Below are 16,924 nucleotides of genomic sequence, written 5' to 3' on the forward strand. Positions count from 1 at the left end.
GCCGTTAGGTCGGGATGGGGATGGAGACCGGTCTCCATGGTGGTCGCCACTGGAGATGGAGACTGGGAGCGGAGGGATGCGTGAGGGGGCAGAGCAACGGGTCCGGGATTAGGGAGGGAAGGGACGGAAGGGGGAGTACATAGCTGCGCCGCCGCCGAGCGCCATGGCTGGGCGCCGCCGCCCCGAGATCCCCTTTCTTCTCTTTTTCCTGATTGCTGGGGTCGAAGGGGTAAGTTGCGGGAGATGGACGATTCGGAGGAAAACGGAGCGGGAGCCCTCCGAATCATGGGAGTGAGCTTTACGCTGGAGGCAATACGGCTTGGAAATGGTCTGGCGTTTCCAATACGAATTCAGTGTGCAACCAAACATCCGTATTGACGTCAGATGATTACCAATTCGATTTCCTGGGCTTCAATGGGGACATCCAAACGCAGTGTTAAAGAATTTGAAGGACAGCAAAGTTGAACTTTATCAGATTAAAAGTTAAAACAGAAACTGAAGGTATTTACATTTAACTCACCAGTGCAATTTAGATCTAATTGGTTAAAGGGTTAAATCCTGAACGTGTTGCAGGTTCCAAATTAAGCAACTCAAACGTGAAGTTTTCTGTTGCACCATTAGGCATTGAGTGCAGTGGGCTAGGTGCAAAATAAACAAATAAATCAAACTTGTACTGATTATGCTGGATTCACAAGGCACCAAGTAGTAGCATTTTTTTTCCGTTTCCTGCATACTCAAAATTTACTGCTGCGCCAATTTAAGTATTGAGTGTGTGGGATTGGCAAGAAATCTGAATTATTATTAATTGGCTTTTCAGTTTCATTTTATTTTTGTACATCACAGATGCAATCCGTTTTAACCCGAAGGCTGAAGCCTGACGTTAGATTGAACACCCCATAGGGGGAAGATACAAAGTGTTGATCCAGCATACTCCCTCCGTCCGAAAATACTTGTCATCAAAACGGATGAAAATGAATGTATCTAGAACTAAAATACATCTAGATACATCCATTTCAATGACAAGTATTTTCGGACGGAGGGAGTACATAAGAACACACAAACACACACACACACACACATAGCAGTGAGAAGAAATCAATGACCTTATTCCTTTAACATAGTTCTGATACGTAAGGTAAATGATCGGACGAGAGGAAGGAGGGATTCATTCATGAAAGGTCCGTTCAGATATCGGATGGTAGAAATGGGTAGTCAGTGTATCCAATAACTGGATCAGAGAGGTAGAAAGTATCTCTGTTGTACTTGTTGAGAGGACCATCTATCTCAAACCTCCGGGGCAAGTCTGGATTGGACAGAAACAAGCGCCCATATGCAACCAAATCAGCATAGCCATCGGCGATCGCTTTATCTCCATCATCCCTACCATATCCACCAGCCACGATGAATGTTCCCTTGAAAGCATCCCTCATGGCGCGAAGGCTGTGCGGGGTCTCAAGCTTTTCTCCAATATTCACCATCCGTGGTTCCACCATGTGGCAGTAGAGGATCCCAAGCTTGTTCAGCACCTGTGCCATGTATAGGCCCAGAGCTTCTGGGTTTGAGTCTGATGCATCCGAGTAACTTGCAAAGGGTGAAAGCCTTATGCCGACCTTATCAGCTCCAATCTCATCAGCTACGGCCTGGACTACTTCTAGCGCAAAGCGGCAACGGTTCTCTAAGCTCCCACCGTATTTGTCGGTGCGATCGTTGACTTGGTCCTTCAGGAACTGGTCGATCAAATAACCATGAGCTCCGTGGATTTCGACGCCATCAAATCCTACACACCATGCAAGGCATTGAGGTTAGGAATCCCTTTCCTTCAGGAGTAGTCAAGACATTGTTGAATAACTTAGTAGGTACTTGTTCGTTGTTAGACACTTGACACTTGACACAACATTCACGAGAACCTTTGTATGTTGATTTTCTCATCATACTCCGCCCCTTTTCAATTTACTTCACATATTAGTTTCGTTTGAAGTATAACTTTGTGAAGTTTGACTAAGTTTATGTAAAAAAACAATAACATTCACAATACTAAATCAATATCTTGGATGGTTAGAGGGACAGTGATATCCCCAACCCATCAGGGTTCAAGTCCTGGTGTAAACTAATATATATTTTGATATTTTATTTAATAGGTATTGTAGATGTTAATATTTTAGGTCAAAATTTACAAAGTTTGACGTAAGTCAAAACTAATATGCGTATTAAATTGAAACAGAGGGGGTATTAATTTGGGTGAATGACAAGTCTGTAACATGAATGATAATCTTAGCCCATTCTTGACATTTGGAGCGCAAAATGTCAGAATATTGGAACTTACCGGCTTCAATTGCATTTCTAGCAGCGACCCTGAAATCATCGATGACCAACGGGATTTCATCAGTCGTTAGTCGCCTAGGAGTTGAGACTTTAGCCAATCCAATGCCATCGGCTCTCGTTGCAGGTTTGATTGGCTTATCGGTGCTTGAAATTGGAGCCTGCCCATTAGGCTGAAAACCTGCACAGGGATAACGAACACGTGTTAGTGAAATAGAAAAACAGGATTATTGGGGTGATAATGAGGCTACCAATGCATTTTCATTTACGCGAAACATGAGGTGACTCATGCTGCCATAAAATGGTGAATAATTGTACAGAATGTAAAAAAGGTAAATTGTCGAGCCAAAAAATCCTTCTTGCTTGTGAAATATGCCCTCCGTAACAAAATGTAAAACGTTTTTTATGCCCTATGCAAAACCAAAAAAGGTCTTACATTTTGGTACAGAGGTAGTAATTACTACTATCAAGTTTAGTTTGAGGACAAGCTTATGTTAGAGTTGGTAAACTTACTATGATTGGAGACTCTTCCTACATGCCAAATCTGACAGAAAAATATTCCTCCTTTGGCATGAACCCCATCGACGATCGGCTTCCATGCTTCTACCTGCTTCTTGGTCCAGATGCCAGGAGTATCTTTGTACCCTTGAGCAGTGTCTGAAACTCCGGTGGCCTCAGCAATCAAAAGGCCTCCTTTGGTTGCTCTCTGCTGATAATACAGTATGGCATGGGGCTGAGGAACGTTTCCGAACGACCGCTCCCTTGTGAGCGGCGCAAGAACCACCCTGAACAGAAAAAGGAAAGCTCTCAGGAACAAGTGGGTAATGGCAGAATTCATCAGACGCGTTCTTCCGCACACCTGAACAAAATTTAGGGGCTCATGGCTACCATATTCCACAGAAAATTCATCAGACTCTTTTATAGGTTTATAATTGAAACTTTGGATTGAAACATCTCTTGCACAAATGTAATGCAGGTAATTTTTCACTGTTTGCGACAGCCCAGCCCAACTGAGCTGAATTTTTTAGATGTTCAGTAATCATCATCTACTGTAAAAGGGAAACGAGAGAGACTGACTGGGCGAAGGAAAATGGTACCTGTGAGAAAGATCAAATTTCCCCATCTTGTAGTGGGCGAGGAGGGGGGTTGTGCTAGCTGCGTTGCTCATCTTCCCTTCCTCTCTTCTTTGGTCCCTTTCTTTCTCTCGATCTCTTCCTCCTCCGTCGGGCGCGCCTCGCTCCTCATTTATATACCGCCAAAGCTGCCCTCCTTCGAAGAACTCGGGAGAGAAACCAAAGTCAAAACTTGCATGCTAGCCGCCAGGCGCAGGTTCAATGAATATGCCCTCCTTCAGACTTTACTGTACATGATTCTCAAAATTACTCGAGAGAGAGAGAAGGCCAGCCGCCAGCGGGCCACAACCTCTTGTTGAGGTCACTGATGATGTAGTCATCCCGATCGATGCAGCACAGAAAAACCACGAACGCTCTGCATTCATGGTATGCAGTGCAGCACGTGTGGCACATGCCGGGCTTCTTGGGTAGGTGCTGTAGCTCTGAGTCAAGTGATGGCTTGCGAGTTGCGACTTATGTTGGGCGGTGACGCTCGCGGCCAAACCTCCGTCGGCGACGGGATCATGCTCTGTCGCCGGAACGCGTGGCGCCCGGTTCTCAATCCTCCTCATTGACGGCGACGGATCACGGTGGCTCGCGGAGGAAGGGACTGTCGTGGATAGAGGAGAGTGGATTCCTCCAGCTCTCGTTTCACGTTGTCAGTGTTGGGCGGTGGGCAGCGGGCGGGCCACTCTTCGGACACGGTCACAGCCTTCTGCTCCTCCGGTGATTTCGCATCATTAAGGCATGTATAATGGTAGCATATGGATACATATGCCTCATGGTAAAAAGTAATTTAAGGCACTTACATTTATTTTTTCTCCCCAATGCAAGCTATCACTAGTGGGCCTCATTAAGAAATAGAAAATAAAGACTTTAGTATACATGCATCTCTACTTTTCACTCCAACCTTTTCAGCTTTTGTCAATGGACCACACTTTTTCTCTTCAAGCACCTGCCTCCTGAAGAGGATCCCGCTTCCCTATCTGAACCTACTTTATGTCATATCCGATCCTACATAACATGCGAAGCATCACCTTGAAGCTATGCATTGTACATGTCTTAATCGCCAGATTCTGCCACGATCGCATGCCGTGGGTTTAACACTCGTGTCATTTAGACTTTATTAGTTACACTAGGAAACTTAAGAAAATTTACCGCACGGTTGAGTCACTTCTTGCTCAAAAAAAGGATAGCGGCGTGTTCCTCGCAAGTCTCAACTTGCATTGTCTTCGCCTTTTCAATTTCCTATTTTTCATATTTCTCTTGCTTTTTCATGTCTATCATTTCTCTCTCTTAATCATGAACCTCTCCCGTACCTTTTCCTGATCCAACTTTATCCTCTCTCTTTACACATCCAAGAAGAGCTTGTACCTCTCCTCCCTATCCTTAGTGAAAAAAATGTCGGTTACACGCGGCCCTCTCCTTCTCTCAGTTATTTTCCATCACCTCCTGGTTCCTCTTTAGCACGGTCGCTTGTCAACCCGCCCCTCCACTCTGATTTGCTCGCAGTGATCGGGAACCCCACGGACTCCGCCGAGCCATCATTCGCGGGAGTGTGGGACGGGGTAGTGGCCGTCGACATCTAGGATGGCGGACGAGGCTAGCGTCGCAAATACGTAGCAAGGGTGGAGGAGGGCAATGGCTCGAAGACGTGAAAGAGAGGACAAACATGTGAGCAGTGTGATCAATTTGAAAGGTTTGGGGTAGGACCGACCTGTCAGCTCCGATGTGGTGGCTACGTCCGACCGTGTCCAGGCGGCCCCGAATACGCCCCACTTATGGGTTGGGTTTGACAGGTGTTGGACACTTCAAGACATTTGGGCTGGCTTGGGGGATGGGGGGTCTGATTGGGTGGAGTTTTTATGTTTGGGTAGTGTCTAGGTTGTCCGCCCAAATGTTTAGGAGGAAATTAGGGGCTTGGGGGGGGGGGGGGGGGGGGTTCCAATTGTAGATGCTCTCAGTTTCTTAAATGACTCTCAGTTCCTTAAATGTAGCAGCAGGAGTAGATATTTTGCACTCCGGACTTGTATCGGCTGGTAGCATTAACTTACTTCGCTGACTCAGAGAGGTAAGCACTGTATATGTGCGATTCTAAACATGAAAAATACAAGCAATATAAAAGTAAAGGGACACATTTAGAGGAGGTGGACGAATGGCTCTCGGCGACGCCGCACCCTGATATCTGTGTCATTGAGTTCCTGTGATGACATGGCTGCATTAAAGGCACAATGAATTTGCTAGTTACAGATACATATCAAATACTTGATGATAGTACATTGTGACTCCTCTCCACTACACGTAGAGTCAATATTCTCAATAAATGTCACCTGTGTTTGCACGCAAAAAAGTGCGGCTGTCAGTTATAAATGTAGCAATTAATACCACATTGTTGTTGGATGAAGATGAATAATTTATGTTAGATAATTCTATTTTAAAAGGAAAGCATGTTAAGTGAGAAGCTGATGCTTACACAAACACAAGTTAAGCTCCTTTGAGCAGGTTTGTCTCCCAGGTAAACCAAACATGGTAAGTTCCGAACCCTGTTATCTATTAAGGCATATCGATCGAAGTATTGTTCTTACTTTAGACGACTCCGATCTCTTATGGGGCGTATAGGGCATACAGTGTTAGGTCATTAGTGACAGAAGAATGTAATACTAAACTGCTAATGAATGACTGTGGCCAGAGTTTAGTGTGTTGAATAAGAAACATTACCGCGTGAGTAGTAAATGGAGTGTACGACTGGAGGTTGGCAGTTAGAGCAAGTACATGTGATAGATGCATGGCGGGACCAGAGTTAGAGCACGTACATTAAATTCCCAGCTTTCATGGAACATGATAATACCGAAAAAGGCTTTCGTCCCGCTTTATAAATAAAGCAAACCGCCAGATAGCGCACAAACATGGACTAGTTCACACACGCACACACACCAAGTCACACAACAGGAAGTACAAAAGGTTCTGCTGAGGGCACAGCTCAACAAACCCAAAAGAAAGGAAAAAAGGTGGGCGCTGGAGCGCAGGAGACGTCTAGTCAGGCTCTAGGGGTGGCGGCTGTGGCAGACGGACGGCCATCGAGCGAAGGTTGGCGATGAAGGCGGAGATGGCGTCCCGATCCTGAGGGCGGCTAAGCGGCCGCCAAAGCTTCAAGTAACCATACAATTTGAAAAGAGTATCAGTAGCCCGTCGAAGAGGAGTGCGCTGAATCACAAGCTTGTTGCGAATCGTCCAGAGGGTTCAAGCGATCACCCCAATCTCAAGCCACCTAATGTGGCGCGAGGACAAGGGGGAGTTATGGAGTCCAGTGAATAGGTCGGGGAAGTTGGTATGGCACCAATTCTCACCCACCACCTCCCTAAAGCAACTCCAGACAAATTGAGCTGACACATAGGAAAAGAAGATGTGATTCGAGTCTTCGGGGACACCACAAAGCGGGCATAAGCCAGAGCCTGGGCAATTGCATTTGAGGACCTCGACCCTAGACGGGGTCCGGCCGCGAATCCACTGCCACATGAAGATCCGAATCTTCAGTGGAAGGCGGATGGACCACACCGCCGTAAGTGGGGGGGGGGGAGCGGAGGAGGGGGCGATGGCCTGGTATAAGGACTTGGTGGAGAATTGGCCTGAAGGCTCAAGGCGCCATCTTACTTGATCCGGGCCAGCGTCCACCCTTGGCTCATGGAGAGTAACACAATCAAGCAAATCCTGCCAGGCGGCGGTATCCGGAGGCCCAAATGGCCTACGGGATGTGAGGCGCCCTAAGTGAATAAGGGCCCTCTCAACTGAGATCATGGGTTCAACAGCGATGGAGAAGAGGTCGGGGAAGCGAGTCGCGAAGGGGGAGTCGCCAACCCACCAGTCAAACCAGAACAGCGTAGCAGCCCAAGATCCAACCAAGATGGAGGTCCTGATGCAGAGGACTGGGAGAAGTTGGACAACCGACTGCCAGAATTGGGAGCCGCCAGTGCGCTGACAGAAGGGAAGGGGTTGACCACGCAGGTACTTATTCCGGATGATGTCTAACCAGAGGCCACCGTGCCCTTGCGAGATGTGCCAAAGCCAGCGGATAGGAGAGCAATATTCATGCGTTTAGTGCACATGATACCGAGGCCACCTTGTTCCCGGGGTTTGCAAATGTCAGGCCAGCTGACCATATGGTACTTCTGTTTATTATTGTCGCCAGCCCAGTAGAAGCGGGACTGGACCTTGCGATTTGATGGTGGAGCGTCTCGTGCAAGCTGTAGAAGCTCATGAGGAATAAGAGGAGGCTGGAGAGGGAGGAGTTGATGAGGATCGTCCAAGCCGCCTTAGACAACCACCTACCCTGCCAAGGCTCGATGTGAAGGAAATATGCCCTAGAGGCAATAATAAAGTTGTTATTTATATTTCCTTATATCATGATGAATGTTTATTATTCATGCTAGAATTGTATTAACTGGAAACTTAGTACATGTGTGAATACATAGACAAACTAAGTGTCACTAGTATGCCTCTACTTGACTAGCTCGTTGAATCAAAGATGGTTAAGTTTCCTAGCCATAGACATGAGTGGTCATTTGGTTAACGGGATCACATCATTAGAGAATGATGTGATTGACTTGACCCATTCCGTTACCTTAGCATTTGATCATTTAGTATATAGCTATTGCTTTCTTCATGACTTATACATGTTCCTATGACTATGAGATTATGCAACACTCGGATACCGGAGGAACACTTTGTGTGCTATCAAATGTCACAACGTAACTGGGTGATTATAAAGGTGCTCTATAGGTGTCTTCGATGGTACTTGTTGAGTTGGCATAAATCGAGATTATGATTTGTCACTCCGATTGTCGGAGAGGTATCTCTGGGCCCTCTCGGTAATGCACATCACTATAAGCCTTGCAAGCAATGCAACTATGAGTTAGTTGCGGGATGATGCATTACGGAATGAGTAAAGAGACTTGCCGGTAGCGAGATTGAACTAGGTATTGGATACCGACGATCGAATCTCGGGCAAGTAACTTACCGGTGACAAAGGGAACAACGTATGTTGTTATGCAGTTTGACCGATAAAGATCTTCATAGAATATGTAGGAGCCAATATGAGCATCCAGGTTCCGCTATTGGTTATTGATCGAGACGTGTCTCGGTCATGTCTACATAGTTCTCGAACCTGTAGGGTCCGCACGCTTAACGTTCGGTGATGATCGGTATTATGAGTTTATGTGTTTTGATGTACTGAAGGTAGTTTGGAGTCTTGGATATGATCACGGACATGACGAGGAGTCTCGAAATGGTCGATACATAAAGATCAATATATTGGATGACTATGTTTGGACTTCGGAAAGGTTCCGGGCAAGTTCGAACAAAAACTGGAGTACCGGGGGTTACCGGAACCCCCCGAGGAGTGTATTGGGCCTATTGGGCCCTTAGTGGAGAAGAGGAGGGGCAGCCAGGGCAGCCGCACGCCCCCTCCCCCTCTAGTCTTAATTGGACAAGGAGGAGGGGGCGCCCCCCTTTCCTTCCCCCTCTCTCCTTCTTCCCTATCTCCCACTCCCACACTTGGAAGGGTTGGAGTCCTACTCCCGGTGGGAGTAGGACTCCCCTTGGGGCGCACCTAGGAGGGTCGTCCCCTCCCCCTCCTCCACTCCTTTATATATGGGGGAGGGGGCACCCCTTGGACACACAAGCTGACCACTTGATCTTTTAGCCGTGTGTGGTGCCCCCCTCCATCATAATCCACCTCGATCATATCTAGCGGTGCTTGTCAGTAGCATCATCATCATCATCGTCATCACGCTGTCGTGCTGATGAAACTCTCCCTCGGCCTCAACTGGATCAAGAGTACGAGGGACGTCATCGAGCTGAACGTGTGCTGAACTCGGAGGTGCCGTGCGTTCGGTACTTGGATCGGTCGGATTGTGAAGACGTACGACTACATCAAGCGTGTTGATATAAGGCTTCCGCTTATGGTCTATGAGGGTACGTGTACAACACTCTCCCCGCTCATTGCTATGCATCACCATGATCTTTTGTGTGCGTAGGAAATTTTTTGAAATTACTACGTTCCCCAACAGTGGCATCCGAGCCAGGTTTATCCGTAGATGTTATATGCACGAGTAGAACACAAGTGAGTTGTGGGCGATACAAGTCATACTGCTTACCAGCATGTCATACTTTGATTTGGCGGTACTGTTGGATGAAGCGGCCCGGACCGACATTACGCGTACGCTTACGCGAGACTGGTTGTACAGACGTGCTTTGCACATAGGTGGCTGGCGGGTGTCAGTTTCTCCAACTTTAGTTGAATCGAGTGTGGCTACGCCCGGTCCTTGTGAAGGTTAAAACATCACATAGTTGACGAAATATCATTGTGCTTTTGATGCGTAGGTAAGAACGGTTCTTGCTCAGCCCGTAGTAGCCACGTAAAACTTGCAACAACAAAGTAGAGGATGTCTAACTTGTTTTTGCAGGGCATGCTGTGATGTGATATGGTCAAGACATGATGCTAAATTTTATTGTATGAGATGATCATGTTTTGTATCGAAGTTATTGTCAACTGGCAGGAGCTATATGGTTGTCGCTTTATTGTATGAAATGCAATCGCCATGTAATTGGTTTACTTTATCACTAAGCAGTAGCGATAGTCGTAGAAGCAATAGTTGGTGAGACAACAACGATGCTACAATGGAGATCAAGGTGTCGCGCCGGTGACGATGGTGATCATGACGGTGCTTTAGAGATGGAGATCAAAGGCACAAGATGATGATGGCCATATCATATAACTTATATTGATTGCATGTGATGTTTATATTTTATGCATCTTATTTCGCTTAGATCGACGGTAGCATTATAATTTGATCTCTCACTAAATTTCAAGGTATAAGTGTTCTCCCTGAGTATGCACCGTTGCGAAAGTTCGTCGTGCCGAGACACCACGTGATGATCGGGTGTGATAAGCTCTACGTTCACATACAACGGGTGCAAGCCAATTTTGCACACGCAGAATACTCGGGTTAAACTTGACCAGCCTAGCTTATGCAGATATGGCCTCGGAACACTGAGACCGAAAGGTCGGGCATGAATCATATAGTAGATATGATCAACATAGTGATGTTCACCATTGAAAACTACTCCATCTCACGTGATGATCGGACATGGTTTAGTTGATATGGATCACATGATCACTTAGATTATTAGAGGGATGTCTATCTAAGTGGGAGTTCTTAAGTAATTTAATTAATTGAACTTTAATTTATCATGAACTTAGTACCTGATAGTATTTTGCATGTCTATGTTGTTGTACATAGATGGCCCGTGCTGTTGTTCCGTTGAATTTTAATGTGTTCCTTGAGAAAGCAAAGTTGAAAGATGATGGTAGCAATTACACGGACTGGGTCCGTAACTTGAGGATTATCCTCATTGTTGCACAGAAGAATTACGTCCTAGAAGCACCACTAGGTGCCAAACCCGCTGCAGGAGCAACACCGGATGTTATGAACGCCTGGCAGAGCAAAGCTGATGACTACTCGATAGTTTAGTGTGCCATGTTATACGGCTTAGAACCGGGACTTCAACGACGTTTTGAACGTCATGGAGCATATGAGATGTTCCAGGAATTGAAGTTAATACTTCAAGCAAATGCCCGAATTGAGAGATATGAAGTCTCCAATAAGTTCTACAGCTGCAAGATGGAGGAGAATAGTTCTGTCAGTGAGCATATACTCAGAATGTCTGGGTATAACAATTACTTGATTCAACTGGGAGTTAATCTTCTAGATGATAGTGTCATTGATAGAATTCTACAATCACTGCCACCAAGCTACAAGAGCTTTGTCATGAACTATAATATGCAAGGGATGGATAAGATGATTCCTGAGCTCTTCGCGATGCTAAAGGCTGCGAAGGTAGAAATCAATAAGGAGCATCAAGTGTTGATGGTTAACAAGACCACCAGTTTCAAGAAAAAGGGTAAAGGGAAGAAAGGGAAATTCAAGAAGAACAACAAGCAAGTTGCTGCTCAAGTGAATAAATCCAAGTCTGGACCCAAGCCTGAGACTGAGTGCTTTTACTGCAAAGGGACTGGTCACTGGAAGCGGAACTGCCCCAAGTATTTGGCGCATAAGAAGGATGGCAAGGTGAACAAAGGTATATGTGATATACATGTTATTGATGTGTACCTTACTAATGCTCGCAGTAGCACCTGGGTATTTGATACTCGTTCTGTTGCTAATATTTGCAACTCGAAACAGGGACTACGGATTAAGCGAAGATTGGCTAAGGACGAGGTGACGATGCGCATGGGAAATGGTTCCAAAGTCGATGTGATCGCGGTCGGCACGCTACCTCTACATCTACCTTCGGGATTAGTTTTAGACCTGAATAAATGTTATTTGGTGCCAGCATTGAGCATGGACATTATATCTGGATCTTGTTTGATGCGAGACAGATATTCATTTAAATCAGAGAATAATGGTTGTTCTATTTATATGAGTAATATCTTTTATGGTCATGCACCCTTGAAGAGTGGTCTATTTATTTTGAATCTCGATAGTAGTGATACACATATTCATAATATTGAAGCCAAAAGATGCAGAGTTGATAATGATAGTGTAACTTCTTTGTGGCACTGCCGTTTAGGTCATATTGGTGTAAAGCGCATGAAGAAACTCCATTCTGATGGACTTTTGAAATCACTTGATTATGAATCACTTGGTACTTGTGAACCATGCCTCATGGGCAAGATGACTAAAACGCCATTCTCCGGAACAATGGAGCGAGCAACAGATTTGTTGGAAATCATACATACAGATGTATGTGGTCCGATGAATGTTGAGGCTCGTAGCGGGTATCGTTATTTTCTCACCTTCACAGATGATTTGAGTAGATATGGGTATATCTACTTGATGAAACAAAAGTATGAAACATTTGAAAAGTTCAAAGAATTTCAGAGTGAAGTGGAAAATCATCGTAACAAGAAAATAAAGTTTCTACGATCTGATCGTGGAGGAGAATATATGAGTTACGAGTTTGGTTTACATTTGAAGCAATGTGGAATAGTTTCGCAACTCACGCCACCCGGAACACCACAACGAAATGGTGTGTCCGAACGTCGTAATTGTACTTTACTAGATATGGTGCGATCTATGATGTCTCTTACTGATTTACCGCTATCGTTTTGGGGTTATGCTTTAGAGACGGCTGCATTCACGTTAAATAGGGCACCATCTAAATCCGTTGAGACGACGCCTCATGAACTATGGTTTGGCAAGAAACCAAAGTTGCTGTTCCTTAAAGTTTGGGGCTGCGATGCTTATGTGAAAAAGCTTCAACCTGATAAGCTCGAACCCAAATCGGAGAAATGTGTTTTCATAGGATACCCAAAGGAGATTGTTGGGTACACCTTCTATCACAGATCGAAAGGCAAGATATTCATTGCTAAGAATGGATCCTTTCTAGAGAAGGAGTTTCTCTTGAAAGAAGTGAGTGGGAGGAAAGTGCAACTTGATGAGGTAACTGTACCTGCTCCCTTATTGGAAAGTAGTTTATCACAGAAATCTATTCCTGTGACTCCTACACCAATTAGTGAGGAAGCTGATGATGATGATCATGTAACTTTGGATCAAGTTACTACCGAACCTCGTAGGTCAATCAGAGTAAGATCCGCACCAGGGTGGTACGGTAATCTTGTTTTGGAGGTCATGTTACTTGACCATGACGAGCCTACGAATTATGAGGAAGCGATGATGAGCCCAGATTCCGCGAAATGGCTTGAGGCCATGAAATCTGAGATGGGATCCATGTATGAGAACAAAGTGTGGACTTTGGTTGACTTGCCCGATGATCGGCAAGCCATCGAGAATAAATGGATCTTCAAGAAGAAGACTGACGCTGACAGTAATGTTACTGTCTACAAAGCTCGACTTGTTGCGAAAGGTTTTCAACAAGTTCACGGGGTTGACTACGATGAGACTTTCTCACCTGTAGCGATGCTTAAGTCCGTCCGAATCATGTTAGCAATTGCCGCATTTTATGATTATGAAATTTGGCAAATGGATGTAAAGACTGCATTCCTGAATGGTTTTCTGGAAGAAGAGTTGTATATGATGCAACCCGAAGGTTTTATCGATCCAAAGGATGCTAACAAAGTGTGCAAGCTCCAGCGATCCATCTATGGACTGGTGCAAGCATCTCGGAGTTGGAATAAACGTTTTGATAGTGTGATCAAAGCATATGGTTTTATACAGACTTTTGGAGAAGCCTGTATCTACAAGAAAGTGAGTGGGAGCTCTATAGTATTTCTAATATTATATGTGGATGACATATTGTTGATTGGAAATGATATAGAATTTCTGCATAGCATAAAAGGATACTTGAATAAGAGTTTTTCAATGAAAGATCTCGGTGAAGCTGCTTATATATTGAGCATCAAGATCTATAGAGATAGATCAAGACGCTTAATTGGACTTTCACAAAGCACATACCTTGATAAAGTTTTGAAGAAGTTCAAAATGGATCAAGCAAAGAAAGGGTTCTTGCCTGTGTTACAAGGTGTGAAGTTGAGTCAGACTCAATGCCCGACCACTGCAGAAGATAGAGAGAAAATGAAAATTGTTCCCTATGCTTCAGCCATAGGCTCTATCATGTATGCAATGTTGTGTACCAGACCTGATGTGTGCCTTGCTATAAGTTTAGCAGGGAGGTACCAAAGTAATCCGGGAGTGGATCACTGGACAATGGTCAAGAACATCCTGAAATACCTGAAAAGGACTAAGGATATATTTCTCGTTTATGGAGGTGACAAAGAGCTCATCGTAAATGGTTACGTCGATGCAAGCTTTGACACTGATCCGGATGACTCTAAGTCACAAACCGGATACGTGTCTATATTGAACAGTGGAGCTGTCAATTGGTACAGTTCTAAGCAAAGCGTCGTGGCGGGATCTACGTGTGAAGCAGAGTACATAGCTGCGTCGGGAGCAACAAATGAAGGAGTCTGGATGAAGGAGTTCATATCCGATCTAGGTGTCATACCTAGTGCATTGAGTCCAATGAAAATCTTTTGTGACAATACTGGTGCAATTGCCTTGGCAAAGGAATCCAGATTTCACAAGAGAACCAAGCACATCAAGAGACGCTTCAATTCCATCTGTGATCTAGTCAAGGAGGGAGACATAGAGATTTGCAAGATACATACGGATCTGAATGTTGCAGACCCATTGACTAAGCCTCTCTCACGAGCAAAACATGATCAACACCAAGACTCCATGGGTGTTAGAATCATTACTGTGTAATCTAGATTATTGACTCTAGTGCAAGTGGGAGACTGAAGGAAATATGCCCTAGAGGCAATAATAAAGTTGTTATTTATATTTCCTTATATCATGATGAATGTTTATTATTCATGCTAGAATTGTATTAACCGGAAACTTAGTACATGTGTGAATACATAGACAAACTAAGTGTCACTAGTATGCCTCTACTTGACTAGCTCGTTGAATCAAAGATGGTTAAGTTTCCTAGCCATAGACATGAGTTGTCATTTGATTAACGGGATCACATCATTAGAGAATGATGTGATTGACTTGACCAATTCCGTTAGCTTAGCATTTGATCGTTTAGTATATTGCTATTGCTTTCTTCATGACTTATACATGTTCCTATGACTATGAGATTATGCAACTCCCGTATACCGGAGGAACACTTTGTGTGCTACCAAACGTCACAACGTAACTGGGTGATTATAAAGGTGCTCTATAGGTGTCTCCGATGGTACTTGTTGAATTGGCGTAGGTCGAGATTAGGATTTGTCACTCCGATTGTCGGAGAGGTATCTCTGGGCCCTCTCGGTAATGCACATCACTATAAGCCTTGCAAGCAATGCAAAGAGTTAGTTGCAGGATGATGCATTATGGAACGAGTAAAGGGACTTGCCGGTAACGAGATTGAACTAGGTATTGGATACCGACGATCGATTCTCAGGCAAGTAAATTACCGATGACAAAGGGAACAACGTATGTTGTTATGCGGTTTGACCGATAAAGATTTTGGTAGAATATGTAGGAGCCAATATGAGCATCCAGGTTCTGCTATTGGTTATTGATCGGAGACGTGTCTCGATCATGTCTACATAGTTCTCGAACCCGTAGGGTCTGCACGCTTAACGTTCGGTGACTATTGGTATTATGAGTTTATGTGTTTTGATGTACCGAAGGTAGTTCGAAGCCCTGGATATGATCACAGACATGACGAGGAGTCTCTAAATGGTTGAGACATAAAGATCGATATATTGGATGACTATGTTTGGAGTTCGGAAAGGTTCCGGGCAAGTTCGGACAAAAACCGGAGTACCGGGGGTTACCGGACCCCCCGGGGAGTGTATTGGGCCTATTGGGCCCTTAGTGGAGAAGAGGAGGGGTGGCCAGGGCAGCTGCGCACCCCCTCCCCCTCTAGTCCGAATTGGAGAATGAGGGGGGCGCCCCCCTTTCCTCCCCCTCTCTCCTCCTTCCCTGTCTCCCACTCCCACACTTGGAAGGGTTGGAGTCCTACTTGTTGGGGAACGTTGGAGAAAATAAAAAATTTCTACGCTTCACCAAGATCAATCTATGGAGTCATATAGCAACGAGAGAGAGGAGTGCATCTACATACCCTTGTAGATCGCGAGCGGAAGCGTTCAAGAGAAAGGGGTTGAGGGAGTCGTACTCGTCGTGATCCAAATCACCGATGATCCTAGCGCCGAACGGATGGCATGTCCGCGTTCAACACACGTACGGTTGGGGAAGACGTCTCCTCCTTCTTGATCCGGCAAGGGGGAGGGAGAGGTTGATGGAGATCCAGCAGCACGACGGTGTGGTGGTGGAAGCAGCGGCGATCTCGGCAGGGCTTCGCCAAGCTCAGCGAGAGGGAGAGGTGTTACAAGGGGAGAGGGAGGCGCCAGGGACTAGGGTGCGGCTGCCCTCCCTCCCCCTTCTTTATATAGGGGGGCTAGGGGCTGCGCCGGCCCCTAGAGATCCCATCTCAAGGGGGGGGCTAGGGGGGGGGACTTGCCCCCCAAGTCAAGTGGGGCGCCCCCCACCCATAGGGTTTCCAACCCTAGGCGCAGGGGAGGCCCAAGGGGGGCGCACCAGCCCACCAGGGGCTGTTTCCGCTCCCACTTCAGCCCATGGGGCCCTCCGGGATATGTGGCCCCACCCGATGGACCCCCGGGACCCTTCCGGTGGTCCCGGTACAATACCGGTGACCCCCGAAACTTTCCCGGTGGCCGAAACTGGACTTCCTATATACAATTCTTCACCTCCATACCATTCCGGAACTCCTCGTGATGTCCGGGATCTCATCCGGGACTCCGAACAACTTTCGGCTTACCGCATACTAATATCCCTACAACCCTAGCGTCACCGAACCTTAAGTGTGTAGACCCTACGGGTTCGGGAGACACGCAGACATGACCGAGACGACTCTCCAGTCAATAACCAACAGCGGGATCTGGATACCCATGTTGGCTC

At 45.8% G+C, this 16,924-nt stretch overlaps 1 protein-coding gene across 1 annotated transcript; it reads right to left on the minus strand.

The window, feature by feature from the left end:
* Positions 1-1,085: 1,085 nt before the first annotated feature.
* On the minus strand, positions 1,086-3,638 carry LOC123138374 (putative 12-oxophytodienoate reductase 11). The gene is made up of 4 exons (XM_044558341.1): positions 3,417-3,638; positions 2,833-3,104; positions 2,324-2,500; positions 1,086-1,777 (listed from the first exon to the last, which is right to left on the minus strand). The coding sequence occupies exons 1-4, from the start codon at positions 3,485-3,487 to the stop codon at positions 1,185-1,187; spliced, it is 1,113 nt and encodes a 370-aa protein (XP_044414276.1). The 5' UTR covers positions 3,488-3,638; the 3' UTR covers positions 1,086-1,184.
* Positions 3,639-16,924: the final 13,286 nt, after the last annotated feature.

The sequence above is a fragment of the Triticum aestivum genome, chromosome 6B (genome assembly GCF_018294505.1).
Source record: "Triticum aestivum cultivar Chinese Spring chromosome 6B, IWGSC CS RefSeq v2.1, whole genome shotgun sequence".
Taxonomy (NCBI): Eukaryota; Viridiplantae; Streptophyta; class Magnoliopsida; order Poales; family Poaceae; genus Triticum; species Triticum aestivum.